At 35.0% G+C, this 14,079-nt stretch overlaps 1 protein-coding gene across 6 annotated transcripts in view; it reads left to right on the top strand.

Moving 5' to 3' along the window:
- MYSM1 (Myb like, SWIRM and MPN domains 1) overlaps window positions 1-14,079 on the top strand; it is a 44,593-nt gene that overhangs the window by 11,286 nt on the left and 19,228 nt on the right. For all 6 annotated transcript variants that reach the window (XM_059135371.1, XM_059135373.1, XM_059135369.1 and 3 more), the window contains exons 7-12: window positions 958-1,056; window positions 3,373-4,133; window positions 8,812-8,942; window positions 10,050-10,153; window positions 11,744-11,821; window positions 13,464-13,549. In XM_059135371.1, the coding sequence (XP_058991354.1) occupies window positions 958-1,056; window positions 3,373-4,133; window positions 8,812-8,942; window positions 10,050-10,153; window positions 11,744-11,821; window positions 13,464-13,549 (1,259 nt within the window). The remainder of the gene's footprint in view (window positions 1-957; window positions 1,057-3,372; window positions 4,134-8,811; window positions 8,943-10,049; window positions 10,154-11,743; window positions 11,822-13,463; window positions 13,550-14,079) is intronic.

The following is a 14,079-nucleotide window of genomic DNA, read 5'->3' as shown; positions in this document are numbered from 1 at the left end:
AGCTAGTGTTAGTTAATAACAATCTTAATTTATATTTACTAAGAATTTTCCTAGAAATACTTTCAGTTTTAAGAAATTGTTCACATGTCATATTTTCTCATGAATATCAGAAATAAATATATAATTAACTTATCATTGGGTCAGGTTTTAAAGATGATTTGCCTCCATAAGTCATGACCTATAAATGTTACATAAATCTAGCCCTGGGATCAGCTTCCCTGAGTTGTGGAGATAACTGTGAAGATTTATGTATCAAATAATAGACTTGATACCTAAAAATTCCTTTTAGCTTTAAAATTGTATTTCATTCCTTTCTGTACTTCAGAAAACAGCAGAGCTCTCTCAGCGTCTCAGTTTTTTCCCCAGCACAGCTTTGTCATTAGCGGGCATAAGCCTTTAACAGTACTGGGGTGTAGGGAGGTGCTGGCTACAGGTCACTTCATTTGTGATTCATTCGTTTTTCGAAGTCTGTTTTCTGTGATACCTGGGTAGAGTGAAGGTATCTGCTATGGGACAGGTAATAGATATTGTGCCAGATGGAATGTGGGTAAAAAAAGACATTTTGAAATTAGTTCCAGAACATAATCAGTTGATTCTATAAATGGAAAATGTAACCTGCCTCTTTTTCAGGCACTTGTTTTTTTAGATTTGGAACATTGTAATGTTCAATATGAATACATACTGTTAGGAATACATAAAAGTGGAGAATCTTCATTTAGATAGCTGTAAAAAGAAAACTAATTTCTAAATCATTTTGGTCAGTTTTCAGAAGTCCAGATTCCAAGAGTGTGGGCTTTACTTTCAAGAGTCTTAGCTTATATATCAGGCTTGTTGTGTGCTTTAGAAAATAAATAAAGATGGGTTGTTCTTTTAATTTTTTTTTTAAATGTGCAGTTGCTTGGAATATTAACAAGTAAGTTAATCAAAATCAATTTCTTTTCCATTTTGATAACATAGGCTAAATTTGGCCGAAGGTGGACCAAAATTGCAAAGCTAATTGGAAGTCGCACTGTTTTACAAGTTAAGAGTTATGCCAGGCAGTATTTTAAAAATAAGGTAAGCAGGATATAAATATCCAACTTAGTAATAGTATTTGCAATGAATGAAATTAGGAAGCAAAAGTAGTGCTTTAATTTGGGCATTAATGTCAATATTCTAAGTTTTTGTAGTGAAAGTATTTTATATTCATAAAGTACTCAACACATGTTTATGTTCAGAAATCTCAAAGCGTATCTTAAGTGCTTTGAGTATTAAGTGCTCCTGAAAAATACCTTTTCTTTTTAAAGATATGCATTGTAGCTTTTTTTTGTTTTTGTTGCTGTTTTATTGGCAAGATGCCTACTTGTAAGTTCTGAGAAGAGTTTGATTTAAAAACCAGTCTTTTCAATATATGAGTACAACACCCAGTCCAGAAGAACCAGCCCACAAGCTCTAGAATGGTGTTTGAAAATACAAGCTGTTAGAGGTGCCCGGCTGCTCATTTGGCAGAGCATGCTACTCCTGATCTCTGAGGTTGTGAGTTCAAGCCCCATATTGGGCACAGAGCTTACCTCTGTCCTGGCTGTAAGAGAGGCTGGGAAAGTTTCTGGATTTTACTTGGAGGTTTAAGAGCTCCTAGCAAAATTGACACTGGATGTTCCAAAAGCTTGGCCTTGCTCCTGCTCTGAATGTTTTGTTCCTACTCCATCCTCATGGCGACAGCTTCTACTATATTCTCAGGACTCCACGGTCTGTGACTTCAGCCTATTTCTCTGCTGGGCCTCCTCCTGCAGGCACCCGGGACATCGTAGGAGCCTCAGAACCTCTGTCTGAAGATTTGCCTTGTAGCTTTTAGGAATGATTAGAGCTTAGGGACCATAAATGCTAACATGAAACTAAAATCTGTTTAATAACAATGAAACTTTTATAATTTTTTTTGAAGAATTATATGAAAACTTCAGTAAATTGAAGTGTTCAGAAAAGCATAGTTTTGGTGTAGTTCTTTAATCTTTTAAGTAATCTGTGCTATGTTCAGTCATGTAGTTTGATATTTAGAAAATTTTAATGTCTTCTCTGCTTGAGTTCTGGGAACATACTTATATAGAATTTGACAAGGTCTTAAGTGAAATTTGCTGTTTTCTTTTAATGCAAATAATGGATTTTATCCTGTATACAAGATTTATATAACTTAATGTCATTTAAGCATGGGAAGTAAAGAGTGGAATGGATTCATTAGATATCAGTCATCTGCTCCTTTTTTAACCAAGCAATGCATATTCAAGGCAGCTTGGCAAGGTAAAGGTATTCTGGAAGAGAATAAAGTTTAACTCGGTTATTCCAGTCCCCATGCTTCTCAGACTAGAACATGCAGAACATCTTAGGATGTCAGTTTTACTCAAAGACTTGGGATGAAAGGATATATTGTGATGTTAAAAGAGACATTCATAAAAAATATAATATGAAATCATATCTGAATTTTTAAGGTTAAAACAGGAGGCTTGAAGTAAATAGCAAGGTTGTTAAAGGCTATTCCAGGCCATATGTCCAAATTTCCTTTTCTCTCCTGCTACCCTTTTATTCTTCTTTACATAATAAGCCAATTAATCTCAAATACTAGATACTAGGATTCTGTTGTGATACAGGATCTGTAAGTAAGCTCTTTTTAGAGGCTGAAATCCCTTGGGTATGCCAGTCATGTACAAAATTTTTTGAAAACTGTGTGGGAAGATTTTTTTCAAATCATTTATATTGATTGATAGTCATTTTTTTCTCCATCGACTAGATATTTATGTCTGTAATAGTCCATATGGAAGATAATTTCATGCCTTAAATTATAAGCTGTATAACATTGGAGCTACATTAAATGAACCTTTGAAAAATAGTTTGTTTCTATTATATCTGTATTTAAGAAAGATGAATTTAATTTACTAAATAAAGATATGTGACATAGATTCCTTTAAGTAATGGGCTATTCAGCATTATAAACAATCATCAGCTGAGGTATCTGACATTCTAAGGTATTAGCTGTTGAAAATATTTTAATATCTTAAAGAATACCTTAGTATAACAGTTGTTGGTTCATTCTGTGGTTGATTTGAGACAGAGTCCTGTTTTAAATTTAATATTGAAAAACAGGTAATAGTTGTACAAGGTCATAGGTCATGATTATTTGATAAATAAAATCAGCTGGCCACAAATGAGTCAAATATAATGATAGAAATTTGAAATGATGATATTTTACATTTAAAATGCAGTTGTAAACCCTTAAAAGCACAATAAAGGTATAATATACCATTGACGTGTCAGTTTAATAATACTGTATTTATTATATATGTGCCAGTTGATAAATTTTTAAATGTTAATATGGGGATTTTTATCTTGATTTTTAATAAGGTAAAATTAGATGGTCCAGAGAGGGAAATACCTAATCAGAAGAGCGGCAGTGATCTTCAGACTAAAAATGAAGATGAAGGCACAAAGGCATGGATACCATCAAGTTTAAGGGGACGTGCTGATCCCAACTTGAATGCTATAAAAATTGAAAAGTTATCTGATGATGAAGAAGTAGACATCACAGATGAAGCAGATGAGTTGACTTCTCAAGATCCTCAAAAGAATCCTAGCAATGATGTCTTATTAAACATTTCTAATAGTAAAAGTCATGAAACCAGTCAAGGGGAATTTATTGCTTACAATCAGGTATTGGAATCTTCCAAGGAATATTTTCAGAATATAAAGCAAGGCGAGATGGAAGCACTTCCAAGTTCAGGAAGTAAATTTTGGACTGAAAAACAGAGCATTAGTGACAAAAAATCAGTTGAATTAAATGATCAGAAATGTAATAAACTGATGAAAATCTCTGAAAAACATGATGGAAATGGAATAATAGATGATGCCAGGCCATTGCCTTCTCCAGAGCGTTGTGAAATTCAGAAAGACTTGTGTGATAATGAAATGCTTTTTTATTCTTCCTGTCAAATGGAAGAGGAGAGCCATGAGGAAGAAGAGCTTAAGCCACCAGAACAAGAAGTAGAAATAGATAGAAATACCATTCAAGAAGAAGAAAAACAAGCAATTCCTGAGTTTTTTGAGGGGCGGCAAGCTAAAACACCAGAACGCTATTTGAAAATTAGAAATTACATTTTGGATCAGTGGTAAGGAAGACTTATAGTTTAGATACTGTTGTAAAATGTATGATGCTCTAGAGTATTTTAATTAGGCCTATGCAGAATTTAGTATTTTACATCAGTAGTGATGTGGAGAGCTTAAACATATGAATGTATTTTAATAGGCAAGACTTAAAATTTCTCATAGTGAAATTTTCTTTGAAAGCTTTGGTAAATATTGTTGTCTCTAGCTATCTCAATCCATCTGTCTTTCATTAAGAATATTTGGTCCTGGAAAAAAGAGATAATTTGCTTTAAGAAGCAGTTTCTTGGGCGCCTGGGTGACTCGGTTGAGCAACTGCCTTTGGCTCAGGTCATGATCCTGGAGTCTTGGGATCGAGTTCCGCATTGGGCTCCCAGCTCCATGGGAAGTCTGCTTCTCCCTCTGACGTTCTCCACTCATGCTCTTTCATTCTCCCTCTCAAATAAATAAATAAAACATTTAAAAAAATAACAAACAGTTTCTTAGGACAGTATTAGGAAGTTATAAAAACATTACTGCACTGGAAAAGGGGGAGAATGTCTTTCCTAGTTTATCATGTACTTGTAAGTAAAAAAAAATTTTGGTGACAGAGGATATTTCTGTCATCAAGTGTGGCTAGATTACAGAAACCATTCTAAATTGCTATAAATGCTTTCAGCTTTGATCTTATAACGTAATATGTTAATAATCTCTTCATCCAGCTTCATCAGGATCCAGGAATTCTCTAATATATGAAGTTTATCTTCTAAATTGTCAGAATTTGAATTATTTAGCATTGGATGGGGCACAAACCAAAAAACTTCCCACCTTATTAGCCCAAGTGTTCTGCAAATAATTTGAATTTTTCCTACCAGCTTAAGACATTATCAAACATTCATAATTACTATTTTTGCTTCAGGAGTTACTGAATTATGTAGGGCCATCTTTACAGAGAAGTTATGCTATAAGTTAGGAAGGTTGCCAAAGGAAAACAAATAACCAGGCTTACTACATCGATAACCTTCATTGCTGTACAATATTAATTTGGTTTTCAAAGATAGCTCTATTCTAAATGAAGTATTTTTGCTCTTGTTCTTGACTGACGGTTGAGGTGACTAAAAGTAAAATTTCTGGGTTAGGGTGGTATCAAATGAAAGAAGAATGATAAGGAACAACTGATAGTTGCACAGTGCTTTACAGTTTACAGAAAGCTTTTCTATGTTTTGATTCCTCACAACTGGCCTAAAAATAGGCAGGTGGTGTTTTCTAAAGTGTTTGATAGATTCTGCGGTCAGGAGAGGTTTGGGGTTCTGCCTTTTATTATACAACCAGCTACGGACAGAAGGACCTATGCGCAGGTCTCAACCCTGGCCATCAGTTTCCCCATTATTTCACATTGCCTGATTGATTCACACTATTGAAGAGGACCAATCAAATTAGATCTCAATGGGTATGTAATTTTTTTTGGAAATAAGAGGATGAATGGCCAAAATCGAAGGACTTAAAAATAATACCTCAAAAACTTTTTATCTGAATGAATCATCAATGAGTGACTTAATGGTGCTTTCATCAATTTCATTTATTTGAATTTGAATAAATTCATTTATTTGAATTTTGCCTCAATAAGGCAGAATAAATTATATAGATGATATAAATTATATGGCAGTAGTTTCCTAACGACATTTGCCTTAGTTCATAAAACCACTTAAATGTTATTTCAATATAGTGATTTAGCAAACAGTGTTAAAGCAGAAAGAAATGTTTTGGAACAGGAACTCAAAACTATTCTCTTCGGAAATAGAAGAGGGAACTAGAGGTGGTGTTAAAAAAAATTTAAAAAGAGTAAAGTTTTGAAATAAAACAGACCTGCTAGATTTGTTTGTAGCTAAAAATTCCTTTCCATAAAAACACAACTGACTTCCTGTTGAAGGGTATGTTTTACCAAGATAGTAACCAATACCATTATAAATGCCTACCGAATGCATTTAAAGGTATTTAAATCATCCCCAGTCCTCTTGGCAACCTTGTCCTTATTTTACAGATGAGAAAAATGAGGTTCAGAGAGAAAAAGGAACTTGTTCCAGGTCACATTTAGGGGGTCTTTCAGGGTCTTGCAGTCTTATTCCTTATTTTCACACTTCATCTCGGGTCTTTTCCCCGGACTTTTCTTTCTGCCTTGGATGCTCCCCCTACTCTGCCCCCCAGGTCTTAATGAACTGTGCTTCGTCAAATCCTTCAGGTCTGCTCCAAAAGACCTAGAGGACTTCATGACCACTCTATCTAAAATAGTTCCCAGCTCTGCCTCCCACTCTCTTGCTTCATAGAACTTATTACTACTGGATATTATATTTTTATTTGTGTATTATTTCCTCTTCCTCCCTCCTCCTTCCCCATGATAATACAGGCTTCTGCCCAAAACATGGGCAGAGTTTTGTCTGTTTTTTTCATTGTTACACTCCTAATTCTTAGGACAATACTTGTTCTAAGCAAATCCAGAGGCACTCTATTTGTTGAGGGAGAAAGATGGTGCAAATGAATCATGAATAAGTATCTTTAGAGGCCTTACCCTTTTTTTTTTAATGATTTTATTTATTTATTAGCACGTGCACAGGTGAGGGGAAAAACAAGACTCCCTGATGAGTAGTGGGCCCTATGAGGGGCTTAATCCCCCAGTACCTTGGGATTATAACATGAGTTTAAGGCAGGCGCTTAACCTACTGAACCACCCAGGTGCCCCCAGGAGCCTTCCATTTGTTTAGCATCATGTTGCTAGTGCTGAGCTCTTTTTAAAGACTTGATTTGGGCAATCTTTAAGTCAAGACAGTTTTTAGATTTCCTATAGATTTTTGGAAGCTGGTTACACTGCTTATTCCTGCTCTCTTGGCTTCATTTGTGCAGTTGGTTTCCTTTGATTGAAGTGAAGTAAAAACACACTGGTATCTCAAACTTTTTAGTGGAATTCCGCTCCCCCCCCCCAACCATGGTTATATTCATTTTTTTTTGAGAGTCCATGCAAGTGGGGGAAGGGGCAGAGGCAGAGGGAGAGAATCCCAGGCTGACAGCCTGCTGAGCACCGGCCACTGTGAGACTGTCTCACAACCCTTAGATTTTGGTGACTTGAGCCAAAACCAAGAGTCCGGTGCATAACTCATTGAGCCACCAGGTGCCCCTCAGTGGAATTTCCAATACCCTCTACATCACAAGTTACTTTTTGCCTTCCCTGAATGTCTGTAGAAAAAATGGTTTTATTTATTTTTTTAATAGTAATTTTTGTTAGGAGAAAAAGAAATTTTTTAAGATTTTATTTGTTTATTTGACAGGCAGAGATCACAAGTAGGCAGAGAGGGGTAGGGGTGGGAAGCAAGCTCCCTACCAAGCAGAGAGCCCGATGTGGGGCTCGATCCCAGGACCCTGGGATCATGACCAGAGCTGAAGGCAGAGGCTTTAACCCACTGAGCCACCCAGGTGCCCTGAACTCATGATTTTAAATTTGGTTTCTGCATAGGCCTTCTTTAAATACCCTATCTAAAATAGTCTGCACCTAGTTTTCTCATTCTATCCCTTATCCTTCTTACTTTTTCTTCCTAGAACTTGTTGCTGCCTGTCATTATGTATTTTATATATATATTTATTTATATATATGTATGTATTTATATATATATATATATACATATATAATAGATATTATTCATTGTATATATTCTGTTAGCATGTAAGTTCAGGAACTTTATATTCATCTCTGGATCCTTAGTGCCTAAAACAGTGCCTGGTGTGTAGGATGCAAAGTAAATATTTGTAGAATAAAATAAAGATTAAATAAGAAATACCTGTTATATGATATATCTGAATACTTGGTTTATGATGTCTGTATATAAATCTCCACTTTAACCTCCATAAGCAAGTACTTTAATCCCCCTAATTTTTAGTTTTCTGCTCTCTAAAATAAGAATAAGAATAATAAATGCTACTTTGTAGAGTTATGAGAATTAAGGTTGATAACTATTAGTACTGGTATAAGCATTTTTGCTATTATTAGTACTCCATTACTCTTAACCTGTATCTACTATGGTATAGTAAGTATATTCAGTAAATATTCATTTTATTATGTAAACTTTTTAATTTTTTCATAGTCTTTGGGCATTTCTTGATTCCTTTGAAATCCCCATATCTCTTTCTGTTTTCCAGGGAGAGTAAGCTCTTGATATTTATTGGTGTAATGTTTAAAAACCAATATAAAACTTTTAAGCATTTGTAAGTTAGCTTATAATTAAAATATACTGTCCAGCAAAGTAAAAGTAGATGAAGCTAAGTAATATATTAAAAATAAGAAAAGCCTAATAGTAAATACTGTAGATTTATTATCAGAGTGCCCTTTTTATTCAAACATTGAAGTTTGAATTTGGATCTGTTGACAAAGCTTCTAACTTTAAAATCTTGGGATAACTGGAATCTCTTACATTTCATATGGGAAAGAAATAATACTTAATAAAAATTACATTATACTCATACGATTTTGTATAATTTAAAGATATTTCAGGAAAAAGTACACTTGGGTATTATGTATTAGCATTGTTTTTACTACATATTTACAGATTGAGAGGGGGTATATTTTTAAGATATTTCAAATATCAGAAGTTTTCCCCAGAAATCTTTTTTTCATGTTTTTATTTATCCAAAATAACTGTACTTCCATCTCTTAATTAGGGAGATATGCAAACCGAAATACTTAAATAAGACCTCAGTACGTCCTGGCCTGAAGAACTGTGGGGATGTTAATTGTATTGGACGGATTCATACATACCTCGAGTTGATAGGAGCAATCAATTTTGGATGTGGTAAAAATAAAAACCCAACAACATCTTTTACACAACATTTTTTTATCCTTAGAGCACCCATTAACTTCTTTGTTAAAATTCAAGCAGATTTAGTATAGATAGAGAATTCAGGAGGATATTACAACATTATGAAGTAAATGTATCATTGAGTTGTTTCTTTAAAACAGATTTCTGTTGATTAAACTGTATTTTCCTATAACTTGCTGTGAAAGTGGTGGTATGAAAAGGAAAAATAGTCAAAGTAGTAGAAATAATTTAACAATGCAGCTCTTTGTCACGTAAAAGTAAAGCCATTTTAAGAAAAATCTAGTAATGGCCCATTTAATTTGTAAAATCTGTATTAATGCTAGAAATACTGTCTAGTAGTGTTTAAATAAAGGAAATAATTTATGAGCCTCTACACTTAAGTGTAATAAAAGTGTCAAAATATTTTTCATGGAAGAAAGTTTCTTTCATCCTAGTTTTTCTCAAATTTAAAGTCCATGAATATGCATGACTTTAAATGTATTCTTCACTTTTATTGAATTAACGTGACACAAACATTTTTAAAAACGATAATAACCATAGTTGCAAAGTGATAAGTTAATTAGAATTTTGTAACCCATAGTTTCAGAAAAGTATATTCTATATTGTATGTATAAGAGAACACAGCTAACCAGAAAGTTTCCTTTCAGAGATTATTTTATTTTGTAGGAGAGAAAATTCACAGTCTGCCCTGTGGTCTGTCCTTCATTTCAGTGTGTTTGTTACCCCAAGCACTGTATATGGGACTGGCTATTCAAGAAAACTAGTGTCACAGCTTCTTCAGCCACAAAAGCAAAATCATGTTTTCTGTATTAGATATTTGAATTCAGCGAAGTGGGCTTAGCACTCATTTAGTTAGAAATTCCGTTACCCATCTCACGAATACCCTGTTTTACTGGGATTTCCTTAAGAGCCTTACTTTTACTGAGAACTTCCAAGTGATTGTAGAGAAAGATAGAAGCTCAGGTATAACAGAACTTAGACATTGGCTTATAACTTACAGTCAGTGTAGATGTGTCTTCCTAGTTAACAAATGAGTTTCAGAAAATAATAGATTGTTTTGTTTCTCCTGAATTCCGGTAGAACAGGCTGTATACAACAGGCCACCACCAGTTGACAAAGTACGAGTCAGAGACCGAAAAGATACAGTGGAAGCATACCAGCTTGCACAGCGTCTGCAGTCTGTGGTAAGCAGCCACCCCTCGCTAAGAAATCTCTCCAGATTGCTCCTGGCCCTGTTAGTCAGGTGTGCTGCCTTCTCGCCTGCTATTTAACAAAGGAACGTGTTCTCTCTCATATTTCACCTTAGGCATTCACTTTCCTGGTTCCCATTCAGTTCCATGTTAGCTTTTTATTTTTTTTATTTATTCACTTTTTTTTTAAGATTTTATTTATTTATTTGACAGACAAAGATCACAAGTAGGCAGAGGCAGGCAGAGAGAGAGAGAGGAGGAAGAAGCAGGCTCCCTGCTGAGCAGAGAGCCTGATGCAGGACTCGATCCCAGGATCCTGGGATCATGACCGGTGCAGAAGGCAGAGGGTTTAACCCACTGAGCCACTCAGGCGCCCCCACGTTAGCTTTTGAAAGGGCAAAAATGAGAAATACCCACAGCTCACTGGCAGACTTGACACGAAAGCATTGTGCTTTGCTTGCGTGCTCTTAGACTGCTTGGTTCTGGTTTCTGTATCTAGAATGTCTTCTACTGCCATCCAGTCAGGCTCATTTTTCTCTTTCAGTTACTTTATTTAAGTCTTACTTTTAAGATTCAGCTTTTTATTTTTATTTATTTTTTTAAATTTTTTATTTCTTTTCAGCATAAGAGTTTTTTTAAATTTTTTATTTCTTTTCAGCATAACAGTTTGTTTTTAATTTTTTATTTCTAAGATTCAGCTTTTTAGAATAGCTATCCAAACTCTTGTAGCCTTTCCTTAATTCTTGAGGTTAGTGAATTTTTACAGTATCTCACAATTCATGAATCTTATTTTTAAAATGGGTGATCCTGCAAGTCCTCTAAAAGGCAGAGTCATATTGGATTCTTACTGGTTTTACTAATGAAATAGGTTAAATTGGTAATAGGTGAGGCAAATGAAGAAAAGTGCCACTAATAGAGTGGGTATTTTTTTTAGGGTGTTTAGGCTGTAAACCATTTCTATCTAGATTTACTCTAGTAAGAAAGAATGTTTTTAGATCCTGGAAATGGTAGTTGCTGGAATTGGTGCTTTTCATATGCTAGTTTCTGAGCCAGTGCATTTTAAAGGCTTCAGTATTGAGGTTTACAAAGCTGGGTATTAGTAATTCAGTCAGCTAACTTTGTACTTCTTTCTCTTTGTATCCACTAGGCAATCTTTCCTTTTCTAAGACTGAGAAATAATTATTTTGCTCCTAGTTTTCAATATTCTACCTCTTGCTGTGGGTTCTTGCAAGTTTTCTATCACAAGTGGTTGAAAGGGAAGTCATTTTCTTGGTGGTTCTTTTGGTCTTAAAAATACCTTTTGTCCTAGTGTTTTAGCTCCTAAAGGTGAAGAGAAATGAAAATTCAAGAAGAAATCCAAGTAAAATTCAGAAAATCACTACTGACTTATTTTTGAACAGAGTGCTATTAAGCATAAATTAATAAAATAAAATTTATTCAGGCATTGCTGATCAGAGATTATATTTCAATGAAGAAATTAACTGATTTTTAGAAAAATACCATTTTGGTGTTATATATTAGTGTGCTCTAATTTCTCCAACTTAACCTTGTTAACCTTTTGCTTTATTTTAATGCTTACCCCAGCGCACAAGGAGACGTAGGGTCCGAGACCCATGGGGAAATTGGTGTGATGCAAAAGACTTAGAAGGACAAACTTTTGAGGTAAGTTTGACCTTTACAAATAGCTATCAGTGAAAGTTGTTCTGGCAGTAGTATTTATATATCTTAATGCCACCTGTGTTATACTCGTTTGTGTGTGTGTGTGTATCCTCCCTGTGTTAATTTTATTGTCCAAAGGTCACCAAGAAATAACAAAATAAAGGCATCAGTACACTTAACTAGGAGTTTGGTTCATTTTCTGTATTTTAATTATCTATTCTGCATTCTGGTCTCTAGTTCAACAGTATCTGCTGGTTTTCCAGTAAGTTGGTATGCCTAATTCATTTCAGTAAACATTTATTTATCTTTTTTATTTTTATTTTTATTTTTTTAAAGATTTTATTTATTTATTTGACAGGCAGAGATCACGAGTAGGCAGAGAGGCAGGCAGAGAGGCAGGCAGAGAGAGGGGGAGAAGCAGACTCCCTGCTGAGCAGTGAGCTTGACAGGGGCTCGATCCCAGGACCCTGAGATCATGACCTGAGCCGAAGGCAGAGGCTTAACCCACTGAGACACCGAGGCGCCCCTCAGTAAACGTTTATAGAATGATGTTCTGATACATCATTTAAAATATTGTCCCACAAGCACTTAATAAGCCTTGCATATACCAGTTAGTAAATGTTATTGTTTCTTCCTGGATTTAAGTGCCCCCGCGCCCCCCCCCCCCGAGATGTTCTTTCTCTCTTCCCCATTCCCTGCCCCCAGCCTCACACCCAAGCGCCAGTCCAGGCATGGCATTAGTCAATGCAGGGTACCTGCCTAGAAGGAACTTAATTTCTAGATTAAGGAAAGATGATGTCTGATAAGTTCCATAAGATTGGTTTTAAGAAATATCAGGTCTTCCCCAAAGGGTGTGGTCTAGGGAGTATCACAGAAAATGTGATATTTCAACTGTGACATAAAGGATTAGTAGGAAAATTAGTACATGAGGACATTCCAGGCCAAGGGAGCAGTATAAACAAAGGTATAGACAGGGAAAATACCAAGTTCTAAAAAAGATGCATTGTCCATTTGGGCTAGAGTATAAGAGTGGTGGTAGAAGTGGGATGTGTTCTGTACTTAATTTTATCAGGATTTTATAAACATTAATCAAATCAGTCATCACAGTAATACCATGGTATTATTGTTATTACTATATGTGTTTCCATGTTAAAGGTAAGGAAACTAAAGCACAGAAAGCTTCAGTAACTTGTCCAGGGCCACCCAGTAAGTAGCAGAGCCAGGCATTCTGTCTCCAGAATCTGTGCTTTTTATCATTATGTTTCAGTGTCTTCTGGTTGGGAAAGAGAACTCAACACAGTAGGACTTGGTGACTAGAAATAGGGAGTAAGTAAGAGGAGGAACTCAAGTGGTTCTGAGATTTTTTAACCTGGGTGACTGGTGCCATTAATTAAAACAGGCAAAACAAGAGAAGGAATAAGTTTTAAGCTTGGTGTGGCTGTAAATTTTGGAACAATTTTTTTATATATGATCCAGCATTTCAGTTTGCTAGTAGAAAGGTGAGACACATCTATGTCAATGTAGTTGATCTTAGTCTCACCATGCCTAAACCTAAATATGGTTTAAAGAGTTGTTTGATTTTTGTTTTAATTCTGCCTCTCATTGGCTGGTGGACTTTTTGATCAACGTGTGTTTTATGTTTTAGCATCTCTCTGCTGAGGAATTGGCAAGAAAAAAAGAGGAAAAATGTAAACCTGTTAAATCCTCAAAAGTACCAAGACCAACAAAAAGGTATAGTGTTATATAAGTACAATTTTTTTTAACTTACCACAATGATTAGGAAATGCATGCGGAAAAATATCTGATATAACAACGTTATATTCATATTAACTCAAAAAATACTAAAATTTTTGAAATTTTTTATTTCCCTGATTATCAGTTTAGAAGATCTTAAGCAAAAGTTTTAAATTTGTTTGGGTTTAGTGACTATAGGATCCAACATATGTTGTAAAGGGGCCTTAATTATGACAGATAGTCATTCATCTTCTTAGACATTATAAACAGATAACCTCATGAATGACTTTTCTTTGGTTGGTGCCGATTATTAGCAAGGTTTCTTGTTTTGAATAATCTGGTATTTGTAACTTGTAACAGTTAAGGTCACCAAGTAAGTTAAATGTCTTGATTTTCTAGACCCTTACTTTCTGCAGATGCCCCACTGAATAGACTATAGTTTTGTCAGTGTCCCTTTTAAAACAAGATATCTAGAAATGGCACTAAGTCATTTTCAGTGGAAAGAGCCCCTGATGATTAACCAGGGG

The sequence above is a fragment of the Mustela lutreola genome, chromosome 10 (assembly GCF_030435805.1).
Source record: "Mustela lutreola isolate mMusLut2 chromosome 10, mMusLut2.pri, whole genome shotgun sequence".
NCBI classification, from domain to species: domain Eukaryota; kingdom Metazoa; phylum Chordata; class Mammalia; order Carnivora; family Mustelidae; genus Mustela; species Mustela lutreola.
Note: the sequence above shows the minus strand (reverse complement) of the source record. Positions and strands in the feature narration are given on the sequence as shown.